This window comes from Puma concolor, chromosome E3, assembly GCF_028749965.1.
Source record: "Puma concolor isolate L17-30 chromosome E3, mPumCon1.1.hap2, whole genome shotgun sequence".
In the NCBI taxonomy this organism is placed as follows: domain Eukaryota; kingdom Metazoa; phylum Chordata; class Mammalia; order Carnivora; family Felidae; genus Puma; species Puma concolor.
In genome coordinates, this window is record NC_141682.1 from 13,376,139 (window position 1) to 13,402,459 (window position 26,321).

Below are 26,321 nucleotides of genomic sequence, written 5' to 3' on the forward strand. Positions count from 1 at the left end.
TGAGGTAGCAAACCAGGCTCCCGCCCATGGAAAGGCCTGAGGATTGCGTGCCTACTTCCTCTTCTGGCTTCCATTATACTCTCCTCTGTTGTGTGGTTCCCTTCCCCTTTTTGGACTCACTCTTTGTGTACGTTATCGCCCTTAAGCCTTCTCTGATGAGATTTTCTGCCTCAGTCATGCTGTGCTCAGCTTTCAGAATGTTGCTGTTATGGAGGAGTTAAAAAAAATTTTTTTTAAAGGTTTCCTTTTCGTCATGCTGTATTTCTCAGATTATCTGGAGGGACTGTAATCCAATTTTAGGAATCCTTCAGGGCTAAGAGCCTAAACTGTTTTAAGCAATAGCATCTAGTTGCCAGGGACTCAACCACTTTGAGAGTGTTAAGGTCTAACAGCAGCCAACTCTCAATTATCTATGGGAATGAGAGGCTGCTGGGACGTTTTCAATTCAGAGTGTGCAAAAATCTTACTTAAGCTGGTGGTTGTGATCTCATCCTGTAACTGAATTTAGGAAAGCTTCTCAAGAGGCTGGGTTGTTTATTTTTATTTACTTTTATTTTTTCCTTTTTACTTGTCACTTCTGACCATGACACTGTACCTTTGATAGGTGTTTTTATATACTGAATTTTTCTATACTTGGTCTTTTTTTTTTTTTTTTAAACTCGTTTTCCTCTCTCCATTTGGATTCCCTTATGTCCTGTGTGCCATCATGTATTAAATATATTTTGATAAGCTGCCTCAAATTTTTTTGAGGAACATTGTGTAGGAACATTAAAAATGTATTTATGTTTTCTTTCTTTGCTTTTTGATTGAAGTGTTCATGAGACAGGTTGTGGCCAAACAGCTAACCAGAGTACTTGAAAGAAAGCTAGGAAGACTTTACCAAAGGTTAGCCTGTGAATGACTGAGAGTTAATTGACTGATAGAAGTGAAGAAAGGAGGCACAATGTGGACTCCACCTTGTCACTGAAAATGATGTGAAGATGGCACGAGGCATTAATGTCCACAGCTGAGTCTTCTCCACTGGAAACTTCATGGCCACATTATGGGCAAAGGCCAGACCTTCCAGTGTGGTCATCCCTTTGTTTCAGGAATCTGAAAGATGACCTTTGGATGGATGTTGAATGCAATCCAGTTATTGGTGGTGGTGATACGCCAGCTGTGTGATGGCAAGGGTTGCCATTTCTTTTTCAACAGCTTTATTGAGATATAATTCACATACCAGTAAACTGCATGGATTAAAAGTATAAAATTTGATAAGTTTTCACGTGAATATTAAGCATGTACATGTATCTATTGATATTACATAAGACATACTGTGTATAATCGTGAAAGTATCGCCGTAATCAAGACCATGAGTAGGTTTAGCCATCCATATGTTTCCTCATGTTCCTCTATAACCTCTTCCTGCCCCTCCCTCCCAGGGAGCCACAGTTTTTAAAATTTTATATAAATGGAATCGAACAAAATGTATTCTTTCATTACTCATTTCTTTTACGGAGCATAATTATTTTGAGATTTATTCAAGTTGTCATGTATCAGGAGGCTACTTTTTTGTTGCTGGGTAATATTCCACTGAATGGTTATGTCACAGTGTATTCACCTGTTGATGTACTTTTGAGTTGTTTCCAATTTTAGGCTGTAAAAAGCTGATAGGAACACTTACGTGCAGATATTTTTGTGGACACGTGCTTTGATGTTTTTGGGAAAATACCTAGGCATAGAATGGTTAGATCATATGGTAGGTATACTTTGAACTTTTAAAGAAGCATCCAAACTGTTTTTCCAAAGTGGCAGTACCATTTTTCACTCTTCCCGTTAGTGTTTGAATGTTCCTCCACATCCTTGCCAGCACTTGGTGTGATGACTGTTTTTTGTTTTAGCCATTTTGATATGTAGCTAGTGGCATCTCATTGTGGTTTTAGTTCGCATTTCTCTGATGACTGTTGGATGTTAAGCATATTTTCACATCTTTTACTTGCCACCCATATGTCTTCTTTAGTTAACTGCTCAAATCTTTAAACAAAAACCCATTTAAAAAACTGGGTTTTTTAAAAAAAAATGTTTGCTTATTTGTTTTGTGTGTGTGTGTGTGTGAGAGAGAGAGAGAGAGAGAGAGAGAGAGAGAGAGAGAGAATGGGTGGGGGAATGCCAGAGAGAGAGAGGGAGAGAGAGAATCCCAAGTAGGCTCCCTGCAGAGCCCAACATGGGGCTTGATCTCAAGACCGTGAGATCATGTCCTGAACCAAAATCAAGAGATGGACACTTAACTGACTGAGCCACCCAGGTGCCACGCTTTTTATGTAGTTTTGAGAACTTTAAAAATATATTTTGGATACAAAACTTTTCTCAGATAAATATACTTGGCAGATAGTTTTCCATTCTGTGATTTGTCTCTTCATTTTCTTAACAGTGTCTTTTGAAGAGCAGAAGTTTTAATTTTTGATGAGGTGTAATTTATCACTTTATTCTTTTATGGATTGTGCTTTTGGCATCATGTCTAAGAAATCTTTGCTTAACCTGAGTCACACAAGTTTTCCCCTCTGTTTTCTTTTATAAGTTGTGTAGTTCTTGTGGCACCTGGGTGGCTCAGTCGGTGGAGTGTCCAACTTCAGCTCAGGTCACGATCTCACAGTCCCTGAGTTCCAGCCGCGTGTTGGGCTTTGTGCTGACAGCTCAGAGTCTGGAGCCCACTTCGGATTCTGTGTCTCCCTGTTTCTCTGCTCCTGCCCCACTCACACTCTGTCTTTCTCTCTTTCTAAAATAAATAAACATTTAAAAGAAAAAAAAGTGTAGTTCTAGATTTTACATTTAGGTTTATGACACATTTTTACTTAATTTTTCTAATTAGACTGAGATGTGAATCAGAATTATTATTGTTGTTGTTGTTGTTGTTGTTGTTATTATTTTAGGTAAGCTCCACACCCAGTGTGGGGCTTGAACTCAGAATCCTGAGGTTAAGAGTCACGTGTTCCATCAACCAAGCCAGCCAGGATGCCCTGAATCAAAATAAATTTTTTGCATATATAGACACGGGTACACACACACACACACACACACACACACACACTCACTCACTACTTGTCCCATCAGCATTTCTCCACAGAATTGTTTTTGTGTTTTTGCTGAAAACAAGTTGTCCAGTTATATATGGGTCTATTCCCGTACTCTGTTGTGTTCCATCGGTCTGTTTTTCTGTTTTCATGCCAGTGCAGGATTACAGTTACTGTAAGGCAGTGTGAAAGGCAGAAGCATTGGGTCCCTTAGTTATTCCTCTCCTAACCTGCTTTCCTGTGATAGCTTGTTGATTTGTCTCCTGCACCCCCACTAAACAGCCTAAGTTCAGGGATCCTTTCTTATGTATTTCTAATGGGTGGCAAAGTGTCTGGTACAGAGTAGGTTTCTTCTTTTTTAATTAGGAATTATTATTTCAAAAAAAAAAGTTTTTAAATGTTTATTTATTTTGGAGAGAGAGAGGAGTACTCTCTCTCAGAGTATGAGCAGGGGAGGGGCAGAGAGAGAGGGAGACACAGAATCTGAAGCAGGCTCTGTCAGCACACATCCCGATGTGGGGCCTGAACCCACGAACCTGGAATCATGACCTGAGCCAAGATTGGACGCTTAGCCGACTGAGCCACCCAGGTGCCCCATGAATTTGGAATTGTTTTTGAATGCTGTATTGGTTATTTTGTTTGTAAATTCCTACACAGACAGTCTCCTTACTAAAAAGTTCAGTTCCTGAAGGTGTGTTCAGAAGGCTAGAGTAGGGGCTAGTGTCACCATGTCCGGACAGAGTTAAGTTTTGAAAGAGCTGTATGTTTTGTTTCTTTCTAGTTTTTCACTTCTTACAGTCGCTATAAACACTCTCACTTCATTTGCACTTAAGGGAAGAGATGGAATCAGTGTTCGTAAAACCATTCGAAAATAAGTGCAAATGCAATACAGAAAGCCAACAAAGGACTTGACAAACCAAAATGACAGAACACAGCCGGAAACGCTCTTTGATGGTGACAGGCCGAGGCGCTTTTTCTTACTTCCTTCCCCTGGCTTCTTTGTTATTTCTTTGCAAGTCCCTGAGATCAGATAGCTTACAGAAGAGGCTGTTTCCGCTTTACCCCTCTTTCCCACATTACATACACATGGGCTTGTGCAGACACACATGCCACAGATGCTTTGTAAGTGATAGGCTGCTTTCAGATTAGTTTGGTTGGAAAAATCAGATGGAGACTCTCTTTCTAAAACCCATTTCATGCAAGGCAGGCAAATTGTGCCCTCATTTTCTATTGTCTCTGGCTCCATCTGTAATCAGCAAATGCAGCCCCGCCGCTGAGACAGTGCTTCATCTGCAGTTTGTCGCTCTCCCCTAGTCTGCACAACACTGAACCATCTCATTTTGAAATTCAGGAGTGGCAGAAGAAGGCTTTGGTGAGAGATTATAATTTGAGAGCAGGGAAAGTCAAGAGCAAGATCACCTGTTTGTGGAAGCCTGGGTGTTGAAGGAAATAGTCGGTCTCCTGAGCCTCTCCGTGTGTGTGCCACTGTGACCCTCCCCTCCATCGCCAATGACCTAAAAATCACATAATTTCAACTACTCATGAAACCTATTCCCATCTGTTATGCGTGGCTTGTGTGCTTACCCCCTCGATTGCCAGCAAATATGTCTAAATCTTTTTACTTCCTAGCCAGCCTTCTGTTGTTGGCTGGCTGGCTTTCTTGCTTGCTTCCCTGATTGTCAAATGAATGCCTTAAAACATTTTCTTCCAGACATCTTCCTTATTCTTCCGACCTCCCTACTCTCCCTCCCAGTGTTTGTCTGCTAAATGCTTCCTCTGCCAAGTATGGGGCACAGTCACCTTGTTTTTCAAAAGCACTGCAGGTCATTTGGATGGACACTAATTTTCTCTGGGAATTGCTAGCCTGCATCTGGTAGACAAGTGAGCCGACTGGCCTTTGAAAGTCATCATTCGTTGAGGGTAAAGATTTATTCTATAAACCACACAGTTTCATTCCCACATTGTAGCGGTGCTTTGTAGACCACCCAGGTTTCTTTCAGGAAATTCTTAAATTAGTTGCTCATAGTTTGTTGGTGAATGGATATATGCACACATACACACGCATATAATCATGTGCATAGCTCTTCAGAATGTTGTAAGGTGAGTAATTTATAATCAGTCTTTTTGTCTTTGATTCTTGTCGCTCATAGTGGACATTTTTTTGTCATTTTTCCTCCAAGACATTCAGTGAGACATTACATGATTATTTTACTTTATACATGGTAAGTAGCCAGTAAAATGTTTACAGAGGGAAAGAATAAACAGCAGCCTGGTTTATTCAAGAATTATACCAAAGTGTCTATGCAGCAATTTATAAATAAAATGATATCTTTGAGAGAATAAAGGTAATTTCTCATCTTTGGAAATATAAACTGCTTATATAATAAAAACCTTTTAAAGACTCTTGATTTCTTACCTCTTAAACCACCACCTTTACACACCCTTTGATTCTTTCTCACCTCCTCTTCCCCCACCAACACCCTCCAGAGTTGAAAATCTCAATATTAATTGGAACTAAGATGATTGTACTTGCTGCTGCTAAGACTTCGGCAGGTCTCTTACAAGCTAATGTCACGGCATGGGGTCCATTTGCTCTGTGTAGCTATTCTGTGGTGCGGTGAGAATGCCTTGATTAATATGCTACATGAAAATAAAATGGATTTGGAAAAAATTATACCATACTCTCATAAATATTAATTCACATTTGTATGGAATTGCACGTAATTTTCAATATACTTTGGAGCACCTTCCGTATGAAAGGAGATTTGGTCTCCAAAGAGAATGGCATAATTTTTTTTAAAAGCGCAGTTGATACATTATTAAGTATCATTTGTTTATTAATCTGATACTCTACATGCATATAATGTGGGCAGTAGGTGGGTTGTGTGACAAAGAGAGGAGTTTTTTTTTTTTTTTTTTTTAACCCCGTGGGGAGTTGCTACATTACTCTTAGCAGAAATAGTACAACTGAGTACATTGCTTAGAAGCAGTCCACGATGCAACTCACCTGGCTGCTTCTGCTAGCATTGCGTCATTCCTGAGTATCTTTTCATGATAACTGACTGTTTTGGTTGCATGTGATGTTAAACGCAGCGTAGTTTGAGCTGAGCAGATGTCTGACATAGCTGACTGTGGTAGTGGACGCTGGAGAAAGGAATAAATACAGCAGACATTTATTGAACACTTACCATGTGTTAGGCATAGTGTACAAGGTTCTGAGACTGTGGAATCAATGCCCATGTGATCACTTCGATCCCAACTTGTCCCCTAAACACTGACCACCACATCCTCGTTGGCCCGGAGAGCTGCCTCTTCAATGGCAGAGGGTAAATCATCTGCACTGACAGCAGCTAGAAGTTAGACCAGAAGCCACTCATTTGCCTTATGAGATTGGTATTTTTGATGTCTTCTTGCTCCAGGGATAAGGCCTTTTACCCCTTCTGGGGTTTCTTGCTGTTTGCTGTGATCTTGTTTCAGCGATGCCTGCTAGGTTCCTTGGTTCCCTGTTTCAGTGAACTTTTCCAGTTTGCTTCACTCTGTGGTAGTGCCAGCTTGGGGTGTTGTTAACTCACTGTTGTGGCTTAATAGGTTTGGATAGTTTAACCAGTTGTCTCACTTATTTATCTAGCAAACATGAACATATATACCACCTGTTATTTGCCTGACTCTCTATGTGAAGCATTGGGGTTACTGAGATGAATGGTAACTTAGTCTGTGCCCTGATTCTTTTAAGGGGTCATGCTGCCAGCTGCCTCAGGGCCTTGGCATAAGCTGTTCTCTCTGCTCAGACTTTCAGAACTAGGTCAAATGGTAGCCATCTCCTCAGCACCAACCCACTCTGCTGGATGAGACCATTTCCCCCAATTTTAGCTCCTTTTTCCTTTCCTTTAGAGCAGATAGTTCAGTTTGCAGTGAACTATTTGTGTGATTTGATTAGTATTTGTCCCTAAATTTTAAGCTCCATGAGGTGGGGATTTTTTCCACACAGGATTGTTTACCCAGTGCCTCTGGGACAATGCCAAGTTTGTACCTGGTATGGACTGGGTGCACACAGAATACTTGTTGAATGTGTGATGGCTTGAGAACAGCACTTTGCATTATAAGAAAGGTCTTCCTGAATGGGCAGCCCTGGTAAGAGTCCTTTAGGAAATGGGTGTGTGTGTGGACAGCAGGGCTTTGAGGCAGATGTAAAGGCCCCAGGTTCCGTACTCATTAGTATCAGCCCTGGCTGATCTGGGGAAAGAGCTTGAGGAACAGCGTGTATGTCAAATGGGCAGTGCTGGATATTGGGAAGCAGTAGGATAGAGAACTCCCCAGGGACAGAAGACTGTAAAGGAGGAGAGAGGGGGAAGGGGTAGGGGAGGTGGGAGAAGGGAAGGGGAAGAGAGAGAGAGAGGTATTTTTAAGGAGAAGGTAAAGGGAAACTTCCCTTTTAGTTATTGTTTGTTTTAATGTACATTTGTTTAGGACCACGGAAACAATTCATTTGTATGGGAGGTGAGGCTCCATGAAGGAGCATTGTTGTGTAAATAGGATCATGTCTACTCATTTACAAGTGACTGAGTGCTAAGTCTCTTTTAATTTCAGTGCTTAATGTGTACAACATTTCTTAGGGTTCAAAGGACATTCACTCATGTCGTACCAGTGGAGTACTTCAAGTGTCCTAAGGAATAATGGCAGTGTCAGGCCGTGGACCCAGGTCTTTTAGTATTTCAGTAGATTCTGAGCTGTCTGCAGGCCCAGAGCTCGCTAGATCTCATAGCCTCAAGTGCCCGCCTCTAGGCTCTACAGATGCTGCTTGCTATTCCAGGACATCCATTACCCTTCTCCTACCCTTTCTACCCGCCCTGCCCAACCACACACAACAATAAATGAAAAGTTGCTGTAGATCTTGGTGATAATATTGTTGTTACATTTTGCAGAGAACCGGGAATTAAGGATGCTCAGAGGAACTTGTGTTAAAAATATATAATGCATTGAGGAAACATTTTAATCATATGAATTGATAGTTTCTTTCTTGCTGGCTCATGTCCACCTGGCCTGGTATAGTCGGTCTTTTTTTTTTTTTTTTTTTTTTATCACGCATGCACTTAGTACTTCTTTTCTGAAACATAATTGACGTACCTACTTGGAAAGTGACTGTATTGAGCCTCCTTGGGGAATGTCATTGTGTGCTGGACCTAGCTGAGAATCACACTGAAAGCCACTAAGCAGTGAAATCACTTTTAATGGACAGATGCTTTGTGCTTTGTTGACTTTTCTGCCCAACCAGAATAGAAAGGATCTATTTGTGGTGGCATTAGGGATTCAGAAAAATTGAGAGCCATGTTTCTCAGTTTTAGGTATTCTCATATCCTGCTTTCCTGCTTTCTCCTCTCCCTTCTTATAACCCCATTTAGCCTGTGTTTTGGATGTGACCTTAGACACCTGTGTAACCATCATTTCCCTTTCCTTCTCTTCTTTTCTATAGAAAGATGTAGCACTTAAGCCTCAGGAACGTGTGGAGAAACGCCAGACCCCTCTGACCAAGAAGAAACGAGAAGCACTTACTAACGGTCTGGCCTTTCATTCTAAGAAGAGTAGACTCAGCCACCCACATCATTACAGCTCCGACCGAGAGAACGACCGCAACCTCTGCCAGCACCTTGGGAAGAGGAAGAAGATGCCGAAGGGACTCAGACAGGTGAGGAAGTGTGGGTTTGTCCTGTTCTGTGGCTAGAAGATCCCTGCTTCAGATACCTGCCCCTCTGTGGTTCTTCCTGACAGGTGGAGAAGATGTCCTCGTTGGGCTGCTGGAGGGTTGCCCCTCAGAGTTGTGTAAACAAGCCAAGCTCAGAGTTTTTATTACTTTTGAAACTTCAGCGTTGGTATCCTTGTCGTCAGATGTGTTCACTGCAACAAAGCTTGATGCTGGTGCTACTGGTGTGTGGGGCAGACTGGCTGGCAGGGCAGAGATCTTCATAATTGGGACCAATGGAACGGGCATGTGTGATCACATACATTGTGGATTTCAAGGTTCTGAGGTGTTCAAAATGTTTGTCCACACGCAGGCAGTGCCTTGCATCAGATTTCTGCTTTCCAGAGCAGCTCAAGTATTGTGGCATGTGGGAGAGCAGTGGCGAAGAAACGAAATTGCCTTTCAGTTCTTCAGCTGTTCTCATAGTCCATAATTCAGGACTGTCTTTGTGATCTGCTGATTGTATGAAAGTCTGGTGATAGGGCCTACTGGTCTGTTAATAATTAGGTTTCAGTGATCCACAAGAAAATATAGCTCTTGGCATTTGGGGAGCCTTTCTGCCTGTGGAAATCCCCACATGAGATAGATTAATAATGAGAAACGAAGCTGTTTATAGCAATTTTTTCTGCACAAATCCAGAGGCTTTAGTGCCAGCTGAGTTACCTGTGTCCTGGGTGTGTTTTGTTTGTTTTTGGCGGGACCACTGGGTGGGATTGACTATCACTTGAAGGAAGCAGAGGAAGGGAATGTGGTTCACAGAGCAGGTGCTGCTAATTAGAAGGCAAACAGGTAATTTCCAGTTTGCAGATGTTTCTTTGCAGAGGGAGAAATCCGGGATCTTATAAAACAGTGGTTCCAAAGCTTCACAGATCATTAGAATCATATTATGAGTGTTAGTAAACACACACTTCTGGCCCCTCCTTAGGACCTAATCTCTAGGGGGCAAGGCACAGAACTTGGTGGTCTTAGAAATTTCCTATGTGATAACAGCCAGGCCAGTTTGGAAATCATTCTTCTAAAGCATCAAGAGTGAATTTTTGGTGGTGATTTTTAGTGAAAAGATTGGAAAGAGCAAAAGGCTCAATATGATGTAGCCTCTGCAATTAGACCTGGGGTCACAGTTCAGCCTGATGGGTAATGAGAGAGGTATATTGCCGAGAAAACATCTAAAGTGATGGATGTCAGTCAGCGTGGACGCAGAAGGATCTCAGGGAAGCGTCCCCACATCTGACACACAGGGAATGTTTTCTGAAGGCACATATGTGTCCTGAAATGAAATGCCAGAATGGTGTTGTAATAGTGACTATTAACACTTATCTGATGCATACCATGTTACAGTCATTAACAAGGGAGTATGATCTGTCATTCTCACAATGACCCCGGGTAGTGGGTGATAAGATGTTTACTTTCCAGATGGGGAAACTGGATCTCAAAGAGGTAAAGTGACTTATCTCAGGGCTCTCACAATGAGATATGAGCCAGGGTTTAGACCCAGATTTCTTTGTATTGCTCTATTTTCCCTGTATATTCTGCCTCCTTTGTTTGAGATTAGGATTGTGCATGAAGAGAAAGAGAACTCCAGGTCACAGGTTGGAGGGGGTCTTACAAGTATTTCTAGGAACTATGTGAGTAGTTAAGTCATAGGGAGTGACTTTGGTTATAGAAATGGTGTATGAAGGCATAAGAAGAAACATGATAAACTACCAAGTTCAGAGGGCAGAGAAAGAGCTGGAAAGCTTGAACGCAACCACATTTGTATAAAGATTTCTTTTTTTTATTTTAAAAATAATTGTTTGTGGAAAGAGTGGAGTGAGGGAGGAAGGGCTAGGGTCTATAAAAGGTGATATTCCTGTGGTATATGTGGCTCCCAACCCACGCTTCTCTGTATGAGGTATGTGAGAAAGGTCATTCTTCCCGCTGGAGAGAGGCTGCATTGTGACCACTACCACTCCCCCAGGCCCTCCCTCCCAACAGGGTTGGAGGAAGGCTTCCTACCTTCCAGACAAGAAACCAATTTAATCCTGAGTCTACAGTAAACTCTGGTTCCTCATCCTTGACTCTCTAATCCCAGACTTCATTTGACTTTTCCACTCTCTGTGCTCAAAATTCTTTCTGCCTTGTCCTCGTGTGATCATCAAAGAAGGCCAGGACTTGTATGTCTCAGATTCAGGTAGCTTTTGGTTCTAATGGTCATCCTTCTGGTACAAAATGGCACTTGAAATCAAAGCTATCCTTCTTTTAGGCAAAATATTTGAAAAGCAATTATTTTGACTCACTCCTTATGAATCATGGAGAAGGAAAGAATGAATCGTACCTTTCTGGTCAATGTAAGAGTTTTCAAAACAAGTGGTGTTTTTCTTATCTTCAGTGTTGATGCCAAAATATACTCCCCAAATCGAGTGTTGTGTTTCTAGTAGGAAGGGAAGCAGAAGTTGATAACTAAAATAAAGCTCTAATACTTTTCAGTTGTAGTCTTCCTAGAATCACATGTACTATTTTGAAACCTTGAACAAATCGCTGTGTGTTGCTGGAAGGTGAGGGGTTTGGCCTAGGTGATTTCTCAAGCTCCTCTCTCTGAGTTCTATGGTTCTTTAAATTGATGAACAACACAGAGACACATAATGTTTTCAAGGTCTATAAAGGAAGACTGCAGGAGGTCTGAGTGTATTTCAGTTCGGAGTCTCTAGTTGATAATTGTGTGAAGACATTTAAAAGAGAAAAGTAGGAGGCAGAGGCATGGCTACGTGTGTGTTGCCCAGACAGGTGCTCTCTGTTGTGTGATCATTGGTAAAAGATGACACACACAGGTGCTTAAGGGCCACAGCACATGCTCAAAAGCTTGTGCTAACGGTACTGGACATTGCTTTCCTGTTGTGCTAAATGCATGGACACATCACAGTTACTTTTTCCCTTGCCTTTGCCTCCTACCAGATAAAGTAGCTGAATCTGACCATCTTAACTGGGAGGGGGCCTTGAGATGAGAATGTCCTTGAGGAGAATTTCAAAATTAATGGATTGTTGCTTAGTGCCTCTTACTGAGGGAGTTATAATCGGAAGAACTACAGAGGAAAGAGGGCCGTAGGAGGTGAGAATTTCGTCTTTATTTTTGACTTGGTGAGAGTGGATTAGGTTTGCATCTTATTAGGAAATGGTACTTCCTGAGCAGGCACCTTAATGCACAGCTTTCCTGTAATTATGGGAAGATGTTACTCCTTCATGGAGAGGAAATAATAAGATTTTTTTTTTTTTTCTGAGAATCCGTTGAAGGCAACTAATCTTTTTACCAGGAGAGTGCAATTATATACTTTTATAAGAGAGATGCATAGTTCTAAAATCAAGCTGTTTTTTCCTTCTCTTGCCTGATTATGAAACCTCAATTCTTGTGGTATTTTCTCATACTGGGAAAAGAAAGCTTTTTAACTGGCACTTAACCACCCCAGTGGAACTAACTTGTTGGATTATGTTGTTAAGTATAAATACATACTCACGTAGAGGAGGCTGTGCTGGCAGCTGTCTTTTAAAATGGCTGCACCTTTTTATATGGCAGGTTTGAACATTCTCCTTAATTTCCAAAGGGGGTTTTAAAAAGGAAAAGAGGAATAAATTAACTTTTACAAAAGAATGCACGTCTTTCTGACCCCCGAGCCTTATATATATCCTGCACAGAACTATTTGCTCATGATGGGAACATTCAGACATTATATTTAAACAGTTTTAGCTTTTAATTTTTAACTAGTACTTTTAAAAAAGTACTAGTAAAGATGTGTGGTAGAGTTTTTGTCCCCCTCTTTACTTAGACTTGGGACTGGGAAACCAGAACAGAGGCTGCCCAGGTTGTCTGTGTAAGGAGCCTGATTCTCTACCTGCCAGACTAAGTCACAGTGAAACTGCTAAGGGACGCAATGAAGTGACCCACGGCCAAACCCTCTAGCCAACTTAGGACTTCCTCAGAAGCATTTTTGGAAAATGTAACTCTTCCCAGGGCGTTGAATTTTCTTTCAGTATATCTCACTTCTAGACCACAGGAGAGGATTTAAAATTTTACTACTTAGTAGTTGAAAACACAGAGAGCAAAGGAGTTTTAAAAATAGAGAGGCAATGAGGAAAAGTTAATGGGAGTTAGGAGAACTCTCAGATTTGGCTCAGAATCGGTGTTCCTGAACTTCCATTTAGTCCATTAGCCTGCCTTTTCTCTCTCTAGTAGGAACTGAACCAGAGGAAAGAGGCTTAAATGAACTAGGAGGAATTTTTAGGCCATATGAACTCTTACAACAAACAGATACCAGAATGGATCACCAAAATAAACCACAGAGTCTCCCTCCTAACTGAATTTCAGTTTCTAAAAAGGCATTCAGCTAAGGATGGGATTTCTGAGACAAAGAGGCAACCTACTGAGATTGCTTCTCGCCACAGGAGGATACCATTTGAGAGGGAAGTAAAGGGATTTGGGAATATTTCAGGAGCCTAGCAGGTAGACTCTAACTTTGCTGATGAGAATGGCTTGTGTGGCTTAAAAATCTTTATACAAGTTGATATGGGTGCTTGTAAGGAGTGGAAGTTGGGTCCTCTCTTTGAGAATCTAGTATGGTGGAATCAGACTATGTGGAGAATTTAGAGCTGACACTGTAGATACCAAAAATGTATTCTGATGTCTAGGAAGAAGAGGGACTGATCCCGGTGCCGAGTCTTTAAAGTTAGAGCCGTTGTGGTTGCATCGGCTTTTTGTATTGCCTTTGCATGTTGGCCTTATGTGGAATAAGGTGGCTGTGTTGGTGGCACAGAAGGGCCCAGGTGACCGAGCCATCAGCCGTGCTTCCATCCATCTTGCTAGAGAGGTCTGTCTCTGCCCATGCTCGGTCCCGATGAGAGCGTTCGCTGTCGGAAGCTGATCCTTTATTTCAGTGTGACTGACTCAGGTTGTGTGACGACTGCTTTGTGACATTGTTACTAGTAGAAATTAACTTGCAAAGGAGGATTTATAACGTGCAACTTTGATTAAACAGATCCAGTTCAAGTCCTATTTCGGAAGACGGCTAATTAGTTTTGGGTAGAAATCCAGCCTGAAATCACACAGGTATTTATCCAGCTTGACTCAAGAGCCTACAGATTTCTGGAAATCAGAACATTTGAAACACTAATGCAATTAGGGATTATACTTTGGTAATGAAAAGACCTGTGAACCTCGTGAGGTCCTCTTTCATAAATACATTCGTTATAGTGGTTAAATGACTGGAGGTACATTGAGCTAGTGTCAAGACATTGAGCTGCAGTTAAACCGTTTTTATTTCATACTTGGGACTTTCATGTTCAGTGTGTTCTTGGAATTTCGTTTGCTTTTTTCAAAAATTGTGTTGTCACATGAAGGTTACAAACTGAGATAGTAAATAAAATCCTCTGTTTTTCCTGCTGATGAATTTAAGTTGCACATTATTTTTTTCCCCTTTGCTTAAACTACAGAAAGAGGAATAAAAACAGCTAATAAAAGGTTGGGAGGAGAAAGACTGGCTTATAACTGCTCTTGGAATGTTGATTAACTCAAAATAAGGATAAGATGTCAGATTTTAATATCTCGAGGAACCTACAATCCAGGCTTGTCTCTGTTCAGAATTAGGTGTGTATTGTATTGGAGGTATTTGGAAAACATGGGACTAACACAGTAGCAAGTTACATGAATGTTTTTGTTGTTGTTTTAACTTGGGCATTTGGAGACAGCGACAGGTTTTTGTTTTTTTTTTTTTTTTTTTTAAGATCTAGAATTCTGGTTTTGTGTCTCCTGTCTCCTTAGCTTGTTGTCTGGGATATATTCCACCAGTCCTGGATGTTGGTAAGAGTGATAATAAGCATCATTTGACCTCAGTGAGACAGATGTTTGGAGTGATGTGGCCAGGAATAAATCTTAACCCAAGTGACATAGATAATATTTAATTAAAAATTTGGTAAAAATTGACTAAAAGAGGACATAGCACATTGACTACCACCTCATAAAACAAAACCTACAGAGAGAAGACAGGCTGAACTGGAAAAGGATCTGCATGCAATTTAAAAAATGCTTGAGTGATCCTGAGACCTATAGAAATGGCTCCATTGGAAAAAAAAAAGAAAGAAACAATAGTCGTACTCTCTAAATCCCAGAGTAAGAATATGTTATATGTGTGTTTGCACGGAACTTTATTAAGGCCCATTTAAATTCTGTATGTCGTGGGGCATCTAGGTGGCTCGGTCGGTGAGTTTGGGCCTCGTGCCAGGCTCTGTGCTGACAGCTCAGGCCTGGACCTTGTTTCGGATTCTGCTTCTCCCTTTCTCTCTGCCCCTCCCCTACTCATGCCCAATCTCTCTCAAAATAAACAAACATTAAGAAAAAAATTTTTTTTAAATCCTACATATTGTTAGAGGAGGAAGAAGGATCAAGCCAGAGAAATGGTTTTCAGCTCTGTCGACCATAAATTCCTCTGGTATGGGTGATCGGAGACCGAGGGAGTGTGTTTTCCCTTTACACCACACTTCTGATAGTTGCTGGGGGCTGATAGGACTTCCTTTCTTTATTTAAGACTACATTTTGTGTTCATTTAATTTTAAGTTTTTCCCTCTTCCGATGATACGATGTTATCCGCACGTGGCCAGATCTTAGTTGCAAAATGCGAAACAAGCCTCCATGCGTTCTGCATTCTAATCTCCGCTCACAGCCCTCCCGTCTCCACACAAGCCTGCACATGACAGGTAGTGAGTGGGAGGTGGGAGTGGGTGGGTGGCTGTGTGGTTTGCAGTGGTGGTGGTGGGGAGCCGAGCAGATGGCTGTGATAGCCACATGTTGCGAGATTCCCGTGGGAGTTGATGGTGGTGACAGGCGACTCACAATGTGCTATTTACAGTTTGGGTTTGCAGTCTTTCAGTGACATCTGAATGCTCTTTAGCAACTGCTTTCATTACTGCCTTTCGAGGAGCTGCTAATTGAAAATGAAATTGTGGGTGGGCTCTAAGGCAGGCACAGGCAGCTCTCTGTGGTAAATGTTGCCTGAGAACTGTCGGATGTCTTGATGCCCAATTTGTAATTCTTTTTCCAAGGAGGAAAAGCCAAAGGTGCATTTGAAGACTCGGTGTGTGCTCCTAGGCAGAGCTGACTGCCTCATCCTGCCCAGAGAGCCAAATGTGCACTCACTGGGCTGGAAACCAAGCCATCTGCCCATGGCTCACCTTTGTGTGGTTCTTGTTAAATGTGAATAACTGCGTAAGGTTCTTATTTTAAGTCTGCTGACATCTTGTACTCTCTGTTAGTTTTTTGTAGGACATCATCCTTCCTTTTTCCTCTGCTCTTCTCTGTGCAGGAGAAAATGATTATCTGATCTCTTGAACCTTGAGATATTATATACAAGGTCTCGCATAGAACTTGCCTTCCTATAAACCTTTTCCTATGATACCATTCTGTTGAGGGCATTTGGGGGCCTCTGGGCACAATGAGGGAAGAGGAAGGTGGTTGATTTGATTGGACTTTGCCAGTGGATGATGTTCTTGATTCTTTTATGACTGCTTCCAGCTGTGGGATTGTCATTTATACTTCATCTTCAGAGTTGTTAGCTAAAGCGTCAGTAGCATTTCTGAAATGGTAGCTTTTGTAAGTGTTGATATGCCAAATTATTTTATTGGCCATTCTGAAAATAGTTTTGCACAGAGGAATCTTGTGCTGAACAAGGAATGACCTCCCTCTTGGAAGTATTGTTAGCTATCTTTTTAATTAAATATGAAGATAGATACAATATTACCATTCTTTTTAGCTTTCCCTTGAACATTTCATTTCAGTGAATACTGTCTGAGACAGAACTGCACTAAATTCTGTGCTCTGTTTGAGTAGGACTGATATTTGCTTTTAGACAGTCCCTGAAGCTCGGGCTGTGGGGACCTGATGGCACACCCTTTGCTGTGCTTAACCCTCAGTCCCACTAGACCTGCTTTACCATGGGAACCCAGCTGTTTTAATGTACTTGAGTTACTGCTGGGTCCTAATGATGTTTAAAAGAACCTATTTTTGGTATTCTAAATGATCCTAGAGCATTGCCTATTGATGCAAGTATTGATAAATTTTCTATGTCAAGCAGATATAAGAAAGTCTTGCAAGAGCTCTGGGTCTTTACCCACGTACGGCTCTGTGCACATCCTTACCCTAGTACTCATAAACACACATGGAGAGGACACCAGAATGGCTCACAAACATGGGCAAGTCTGTCAGGGCCCACCTGGTGTCTTTTAGGAGCCCTGCCTTGTGGCCCGCTGAGACACAGCCTGCAGTCATTGGTCACAGCTCTGCAGAAGCTGCCACTTTGCCCTCGCGTCTGCCTCCAGGGACACAGATGTGGCGGGTCATTCTGTGACCGCTGCACCTGCATTTGCTCAGGAAGTGCTCGTGTCATAGGTCTTGAAATCATGTAATACAAACCTGGACAGGTCCTAATTGCTGGTGATGGTTCTGAGTGGCTGAGATTGGCTGTAATTAGATTGAGAGGCAATTAGCTGTGTGGATAGGGAACATACAGAATAATGTTTCTCGAAGGGTGGTCTTTGGACCACCTATGTCGGGACAGCTCCAGGGGTCTTGTTAGCAGACACGTTCCCAGGCATCACCCCTGTGTGGAGCCAGAGTCCCTTGGGTGGGGGCCAGAATGTGGCACCAGCTTCCTCAGGTGACTCCAGTGCACGTGCTGCCAAGAATCAGACTTGCAAGTGAACTGACTTGTCCTATTGCTTATTTTTAGAAAAGGGAAAAGGAACAGTACTATGTTGTTTGCAAAACTGGTAACAAATCTTAAATTTTTAAACCACTTCTTGTGTGAAAATAATTTATCAATACTAGGATCTATTCATGTTCTGTGTATTTATTTGCCAGTTAAGGTTTTTTTTTTTTCCCAAACTGGCAAAAAGAAATATTTCTTCTAAATGCTATAGACATTATATTACAAAAAATTATGTTTTCAAAATGACTGCTTTTTAGTAGGAGTGTACTGGAATATCCCTTTGGTAGAACAATTATGTTATATTCCCTTCTCTGTAAATCTACCAGCTCCCTCAAATAATGCAGCTTTTTATACATATGTTAACGGGACATTTTTCATTCTGCATATTTCTCTGTTTTCAGCACTACATTGGTTTGTAAGTTGTGTGAGTACTCCATATTAAAAAAAACTGGTGGTGTTGGGGGGCAAGTGTGAGTGAGATCTGATAATTCTGGCTATGCATTGGTGGGGGCTGAAGACCATTAACTGTTTTCTCCATTACCAAGAAAGCTTCAGTGTAATAAAATGTTATACTTGAATTTCTGGTTTGGGCTCAACAAATTCAAAGGGAAATATTTTCCTTCCTGAAACCAAACAGAATGAAGGTCCTCCGAAGAATTTTTGTTTAAGTAGCAGAACCTACACTTAGGATTTAACAGCTGCCCGAGGTGTGTCAACAGTAGGTAGTATTTGTTTTTAATGCACTGATTGTGCTCTGAGGCCAGACAGGCTGTTCCCCTGGAGCTGAGTGCCGAATGATCTACTGAGTAGTTGCTAACGAAACTGCCACCCTGTACGAGTAAGACCCTTAATAACAACTTTGGATTTTAAATAGAAGTACTGTCCTTTGGCTTCCCTGAGAAGTAATGAAGGTGATGAGAAGAGCCTCTGACGCTCAGGTGTAATATAAAGCGGGGTAACAGGCCAGCACGCATTGCTGGAAGGTTGAATGGTGCTTTTTGAAAACGAAGCAGCCCTGGTACGCTTTCCGTTAAACACGCAGAGTTCGTCCTAGAGTTCCCCTGTACAACATAGAGATGATCGCTGTCAAGCTTTTTAAAGCAGACAAGTCTATTTTCTAATTGAAAGGTGGTATAATAAAGAGTTAAGCAGCCTGCTTGCAAAATTTATCGTCACCTGCTTCTCACGTCTGCATATGAAAACTCTAAATCTGTATTTGTCACGTGAACAGAGCAGGGGGGAGGACGGACAGAGGCATGGAAGGGTGCAGTCAGTCATGTGTGCCAACCGCATGGGGGTATCTGCCCCCTGCTCCCTGGGTTCCGCAGGTTGAGTGAGGAGACGCACTGACAGACCGCACTGTTTTAAGGGAAGGATGTGGACTTGAAATAGCCTTTCCCCAGGATTCTGATCCTGCTCTTCTCCACGTCCTCTTCCAACCTCGCAGCTCATCTTTCTCTTTCCCTTCCTGCCTTTGAGCCTGCCTGCAGGCTAGACCTTCAGCTCTTTGGTTTTCATCTTCCAGACAGCATCTGGAGCCTGCTTCCCGACCCAGACAGACAGAATTGCATGGGAAACCACTTAGGTTTGCTCTCAAAGTTACAAGTGCCCTTTCCACCTCCCGGTTCCCTGCTCTCTTGACCGTGGTGGCCCTTTTCAGTCAACATTTATGCTTATCATCTTATCGGGTGGTTCGATAAGATGGTTCAGCGATGTTTCACTCATTGATGTCGTACTCTCTCATTAAAGGTGTTTCAGGGGACATCCAGAGCCAACTAAATGAAACATCAGCCCATTACTGTGGGAGGAGATGTTAGGTCCTAACTGAGTGTGCCCGGCTTGCTGTTCTTGTTTCTGTCCTACCCCCCTGCGCTCCATGAACACCACACTGCAGCTACGGTTGCTGTTATTTGCATGAGCCCCGTGCTTTCTCCACGCTGTGCTTGTGCTGTTCACCTTGTTTGGAACAGCCTTTTCCAACTGTCACATTTGTCTTTCAGCATCTGCCTCAGAGATGCTTATTGCTTGAAGCTTTTGTGATTTTTTCCTTCAGAATTAAATGTATTGTTTTCAAAACTCCCACAATCCTTTGTTTATAACTAGGGTGACCCCAGAATTTCTCACCTAATATAGGACATTTCTGAGCGTGAAAGAGGACACTATTAATAATTACCTAGGAACAATAAGCACGAATCAGGACTTCCTGGAAAACTGGTTTGTGTGGTCACTCTATTTATAATTCATTCGCTTTTGACCTTTTTTCATTTTGTACTCTTAGAGTGGCTGTGTACATGTCGTTGTCCCCACCTAAACCCAAACTGTCTGAGGATATTGCTCTGTGACCCCACGAGAGGTCCAGGCTTGTGTCACATGTAGAAAGGTAAAACTCTTGAAATCCTCAGCTGTCCCTGCCTTGAAAAAACTCATGTTTCCCATTTTCATTCTTGAACCCTTTCAATGTATTCTTTATATCCCAGCCGGTGTGATCCTTTAAAAATAAGCATTGGATCATATTATTCCCAGATGTAAGTCTTCTTAATGGCTTCTCCACGTATTCAAATTAAAATTCAGTCTCCTGTGAGCTACAGCACTTGGTTTTGCAACTCCCTTTCTTCACTCCAGCACCTGTTAGCCTCTGTCTCTCACTGGCGCCTGCCCTCGGACCTTCCTTCGTCTGACACGTCAGGTTCTTTGCCACTGTGGTTACCTTACACGTGCTGTTCCCTCCACCTGAAGTGGTCTTTCCCCTGCTCTTTGCATCATGAGCTCTTTCTCGCCCTTTGGTACTGAGCTGAAATGTCATCTGCTCAGAGGGACTCTTCCTGACCCTATTCACCCCAGGTTTTGCCTTTAGTCCTCTGTCCTTTACACCCATCCTTTTTATTTCTAACGCTTAGCATAATTTACACTTTTTTTTCCTGTATTCTTCTTTCGTGTGTGCCTCTTCTGCTAGAATCCTGGCTCTCCTGAAAGAAAGTATTGTATCCATTTTCTCCACCCTTATGTCTGTCTGTTTGTTGGACATTGCCTGGCACCTAAGAAAGTGCTTAATAATTGAATGAAGTTTGGCATGATTACTATTTTTTTGATTGATGATGTTGCCAACCACATTCTCTTGTTGTATTCCAATGTTAATTGCTTATGGGGAAAAAAAAAGCCCATTTAACGTGACCTTTGGTTTCCCTCTTGGGGGATAGGAATATAAAATGAGATACTGATCAACACATACACACCAGGCAAAAACTTATTCCAAGATATCACTGCCCTCCTGGTGGATGCTGTCTGCTCTTCTCCCATGGGCGCTATCAGCAGTCTGTCCTCCCAGTGTTGTAGCCCGTCAGGATAGCTGCACCATGGCTGGGGCAGCCAGGAAGACCTGGCCTTGGGAAACTACAGCCTTCCGCCTTTCGCAGATGATCTGAAAGCAGCCTGCCAAGCGGCAGAGACACAGCTGAAGCTGGGTGGGTGTGAGGTGGAGTTTTCTGAGCACTCTTGTACATGCAAATATTTGTGTGGGGCTCTCCTTTTTTTTTTTTTTTAACCATAAACTTACAAACTATTTTTAGCATCAAAGCATGAATAGCAGTCTTTGCACTATAAATTGTTGTCCCACATGCCCTCTCTCTAAAATATCTTGACTTTAGAAAACAGTTTAATTTTATGTCCTTTATAAGGTGGCTTAATTAATTCGTTCTCCACATACTTGCTTGGTCAGCAAACATTTACTGAGCATCCTTTGTGTGTGAACGTTATACCAGAGACTCTGACATAACAGAAAGGATGTGTGTACCGTGGCTGCCCCTGATGCGTGCACAGCTTGGCAGAGCCACCCTGGCCTCGTGCAGAAGTCTTAGCGTGAGGGAGGCATCTGGGTGGATAAAGTGCAGTTTGAAGGGAGACACGGTTGAGCGTCTCTTAGAGAATGGATACCTTCAGATATGTGTAGGAAGGCCCTTTGAAATGGTTTCTTTTCCACCATACTGTTTTTCTTGACCTCCTCTCTGCTTTTTTAAGAAACTTCTGAGAATAAGACTCTGTCTTACTAAAGGCATCAGTAACTATTACATGTAGTGCTGTGTTGTTTTATTAGTTGTCTTGTCTTGGGTTCTTAGTTTTACAAATACAGGCTTTGGCAGTCTCGGCTGCAATTTATTGGGAATTACCTGGCCCAGTTATTTGTTATTAAATAACTATTATTAGAGAACTAGATTATCAAAATCCGAATGGATGCCCATTGTTTCCAGAACAGGTACAGTTTTTAGAAATGGATGTGCTATGGTAACAAACCCAGTTGTTACCTCTTACTCTGGGAACTCATGGTATAGGAAAGTCCTGTTTCCGTCTGGAGGTGCAGCTAATCTGTACAAAGAAGAAACCAAATATCTCTCACTTTCTGTCATTCCTGTTTACTTGGAGGTAGACAGTCATTTTTAATGCAAGTAGAGCTTCAGATATTCTAAAATATTCAAAAGGAATATTTGCATAGACACTGCGATCGTAACACTTATAGTGCAAACACTGATGGGGCGTGTACAGTGAATGATCCCAGGTATAGATTATAGATCCGTTCCCAATTTGCTAGCAAGTTATTTTTTCTCGCAAAAGATAATTTGTAAATTGCTGTTTTGGGGTTTGGAAATCCTAACTTTCTTAGCAAGTGTTAGAAATGGTGGTTTCCCAGTGAATTTTTTAAAAAACTGTTCTGTAAGGTTTACTCCTCCTCTCATGCTCCTCCCTTCCCCTTGGCATCCAGTCATTAAGTATTTCTTGACCATAATACACTCTTGTGGGCAGACATAATTTTAGGTGCGTGTCACAAACAAAATGACAGAAGTCTCTGCATGGGAGGAATTTATGTTCTGGTCCTTATAGCTACGGACAAATGCATTTAAATGTCCAACCCAGACCTTTCTTCTCAGCTTTGAGATTCGCAAACCCGGTGCTTATCACAGTTTTTTTTCCCACCTGGAACATCTGCAAGCATTTCAAACTCAACATGTGTCTCATTGACAGCTACTATAGTAGTTGCCCTCAATTTGCTCTTTCTCTTTCATTTCCTCCCTTAGTTGATGTGCGCACCATTCACTAGACATCCAAGCCATTAATCTGCTCATGCCGGAAACCTGGAAGCCCTACTCCTCTTCCTCCTCCTATCTGCACATCCTGTCGATTCATGTCCCATGTATTTCTCATCTGTTTCTCTGCATTTACCACTTTGCATCGTTTCTGTCACTGCATTGGTCAGGTCTCCCTTGTCTTGACTATATTATGACAGTAGCTTTCTACCTAGCCTCCAGTCTCGCTGTTCTGCGATCCATCCTCCAAATCCCTTCTAATGTCATTTTGACAACATGCAAATTGAATCATGTTGCTTGCTTGAGGAGTTTTCACGGACTCTCCTTTCAAGCTCAACTTCAGCTTCTTTACATGGCATAGAAGCGCATGCACATTTTATACCTTTCGGAACTCCCCTGGCTTCCTTTTGGTGCTCCCTGACCCTAGTGTGTACCCCTGTCACATCAGCCTTATCTATTTTTTAAAATGTCTTCCTCCATCCACCCCTGCAAATCTGACAGTCCTTTGCCTTGGTGAGTCTGATCTTAGTTACGTGTGAGAAACACAGTCACATGAAGTCAGAAACGGCTGATTCCATCTGTGAGAATACCTATATTTTGAAAAGGACACTTTTAACTGAGAAAACTTCCAGTTAGGTAAAATTTAATGTAGTGCAGGATAAGTAAAAAGAAAAGTTTTTAAAGGATCCTGAGAGTAGACTGTGGAGTGATAGTCCAGAAGTGTTCAAAAGACAAGATTTTTTTCCATGATGATTGTTGCTGGGCACTTATATTGAGGTGGCAGTTGGGAATGACAGAAGGTTTTTTGTTCATGGAAGTGTTTGTCAGACACAGGAGTTGTAAGTCAAGGACTGCCTGTACTCAGTTCTCTGGGGCTTTTCATCTCTACAAGTGTTGACTGTGTTTCTATGTGAGTGAATTCTTTGAAGGTTCAAACCAAGGAGCAGTAGACCTTATCTGAACTTTTCATTCTCATAAGTTAATATTGAAATGAAACTTTATTGATGAAAAGGCATTTTTATTACCAATTTGTATAAACTTAGTGAAGATTTAAAAATATGATTTATATTGGCTTATTTTTAAATAAGATGCCTGAAAAAGTGACCACAGATGTGCTAAAAGGTTTATTTGAAGTAAACACAGTGTTGTAGTTCCTTGGCACAATTATTCCATATTTTGTCTTGGTGAGTCAAGGCACAAAGCAAGGACAATGATAATGTAGAAAACAGCCCCAAGAACTGGTCTTGCTCTGGCTTCCTTTTGTACAGCTTTGGTGGAAATGCCTTTAAAAAAAAAAAAAAAAAAAAAAGCAGGCTATTTCCTTTATTATTTCTTTCCAGAGTTGCATTATTCCAGGTTAAAATAGCTCTTAGGATGCTTTTACAGCATAGGTGAACTGGTTTAGTAAAATGAAACAGTCATTTATTTTTATTTATTTATTTATCATTGATTTTTTTTTTTAATGTTTATTTTGAGAGAGAGAGAGAGAGAGAGAGAGAGAGAGAACAAACGAGCAGGGGAGGGGCAGAGAGAGAGGGAGACACAGAATCTGAAGCAGGCTACAGGCTCTGAGCTGTCAGCACAGAGCCCGAAGAAGGACTCAAACTCATGAACTGTGAGATCATCACCTGAGCTGAAGTCGTGCTCAACTGACTGAGCCACCCTGCTACCCCGAAACAGTCATTTTTAAAATACGTCCTATTTTCCTGCCTACTTCCACATTCCTTCTGAAAGACTGCTCTCGGAGGTAAAAATACAGCTGTTGATACAAAGGCTGAGCCAAGGAATACTTTTGTCTTATACTCCTGAGGTATGGTCCTTGACTGTTCGCCTACATGACAACCTAACTCATCTTCTTTCCTTGACAACCAGGTAAAAGACCAGGGCTGTGATGCAGAGTGAGACACAAGCAGAAAGTACTGTATATTGAATACTACAGTAGTCAGGCTTCTTCTGCACTTTTTCTTTGTCAGTTTAGACTACCTGGAATATTGTGTTGACATGTAGGTAACTGAGGACAAATTGCAGTTATTGATCTGAGAATTGCTCCTTAGGTTCCTCTTTCAACAATTATGGGGATCTTCATTTGGGACAGTAGAATTATTACTTCTGGATGTCACATGTTGGCAGCCCAAAGAAGAGAATTGTCTTCATATTGTTTTATGGCCATGGCTTTGAACTCGCTTAAGCAATATTTTAAGCACTACAATTAAGTACAAGAAAAGGGGTAGTTTCATTGTGAATATATTCAGTGAAGAATAGGATGTCAGTGTGTGCTGTTGTATTGTTCAGGCTATATTAGATACTTTATTGGAGAAATAGCCTGAGAATCTGGAGTCTTGGGTTGTAGATTCTGCCTTGGTACTGACACATTGTCTGTCCTTCACTGAATTTTTGGCTGTCTTTGTTTGACCCTCGGTTTCTGTGGTTGAACCAGAATGCATATGGAGGGATGCTTCTAATATTGGGGAGCTATGACATGTGTGAAGAAGTTATACGTGCTGGAATGCTTAGAACTCCCTTTCCCTTAAAAATGTTAAAAAATTGATTTCAAAAATCACAAATTACCTGGACTTTGGTGGTATGACTAATTTTAGGTGAACCTGCACTTAAATGTGTAATAAGTACAAAGAACAAGACCTCAGATTTCTACTTGGCAGTAATGACTCACTTTGGCAAAATTATGATGTGCATATGGTTATGAGACTACTGTAGATCCCAGTGGGTACATTAGATTGAAAAACCTTAAATGGAGTGGGCTCATGCATATGGTTTTTAGCAGATGATAAAAGCCTTTTGCTGAGAAGAGACTAGTATGAAATGCTAAGACCTCTTTGTTTGGGGGCCATACCTGTTGGCAGCTATCTGAGAATTGTAATTTTAGATCTCTCAAGTTGAAATCATGGAAATCTGTTTCTTCCGAGTAATTCGTGGTGAAGGAATGTAATGAAATTATTTCTAAATTTTTTTTTTCCCAACAACTAACTCATGATCTTGGACATGCCAGGTTTTACTTTTCTAATTTTGCAGCAAGTAAATTTTGGAGCAAATGTATTGATTCCTCTGTTTTGGAAAATCCTCCCCTGTATCTAGTGTCACCTCACTGGGATTCTCAACAGTCATTGGGGTGAAGTGCTCACTGTACTGGGTTTCCTTGCCTCTTCTAGACGAGTGCTCTTCCTTCAGTAAATGTTTGATGTGAATTACATATGTCCCAAACCCTGTTGTTATTATAGAGACATTAAGAGGAATATAAGAGATAGGTCTCTATTTTCCAGGGCTTCATCCTCGGGTTACCTAATTACTTTGAAACAGTTTAAGGTAAATAAACTGTGCAAAATACTCTTTGAAAAGTTGTTGAATGATAGATATGCTCTTAGTTTCTCACTAATCTCCCTAGTGGCTTTTCTAATGCCATATATTTTTCTTGGGAGAGTTTTCTTGCAGCTGTATTTGTGATCTTGGTCTAGGATTTATGAGCTGCCACCATTAAGGTCTCCCTCTGGCTTTGTCATCAGAGGTGGAGGGTTGTGTGTGGCTTGTTTTCTTATTGTTAATATGTGAGAACTTTTCCTAATCAAAATAAATGAATAAGTGTTTTTCTTGACTTTGTCTTTTTTGGACTGACTTATTAAGATAAATGTGTGAATTCTGAAAATTTGTTTCTGAGATTAAAGACAAAATTTCTAAAGCAGTATGCATTGTGGTTGTCTAAAGAAATGTATGTCTTCTGGTT

The 26,321-nt window shown here is 41.4% G+C and overlaps 1 protein-coding gene across 6 annotated transcripts in view; it reads left to right on the top strand.

Moving 5' to 3' along the window:
* The window catches only part of AUTS2 (activator of transcription and developmental regulator AUTS2), a 1,118,163-nt gene that overhangs the window by 267,126 nt on the left and 824,716 nt on the right, over window positions 1–26,321 (top strand). For all 6 annotated transcript variants that reach the window (XM_086691880.1, XM_086691883.1, XM_086691882.1 and 3 more), the window contains exon 2: window positions 8,521–8,733. In XM_086691880.1, the coding sequence (XP_086548006.1) occupies window positions 8,521–8,733 (213 nt within the window). The remainder of the gene's footprint in view (window positions 1–8,520; window positions 8,734–26,321) is intronic.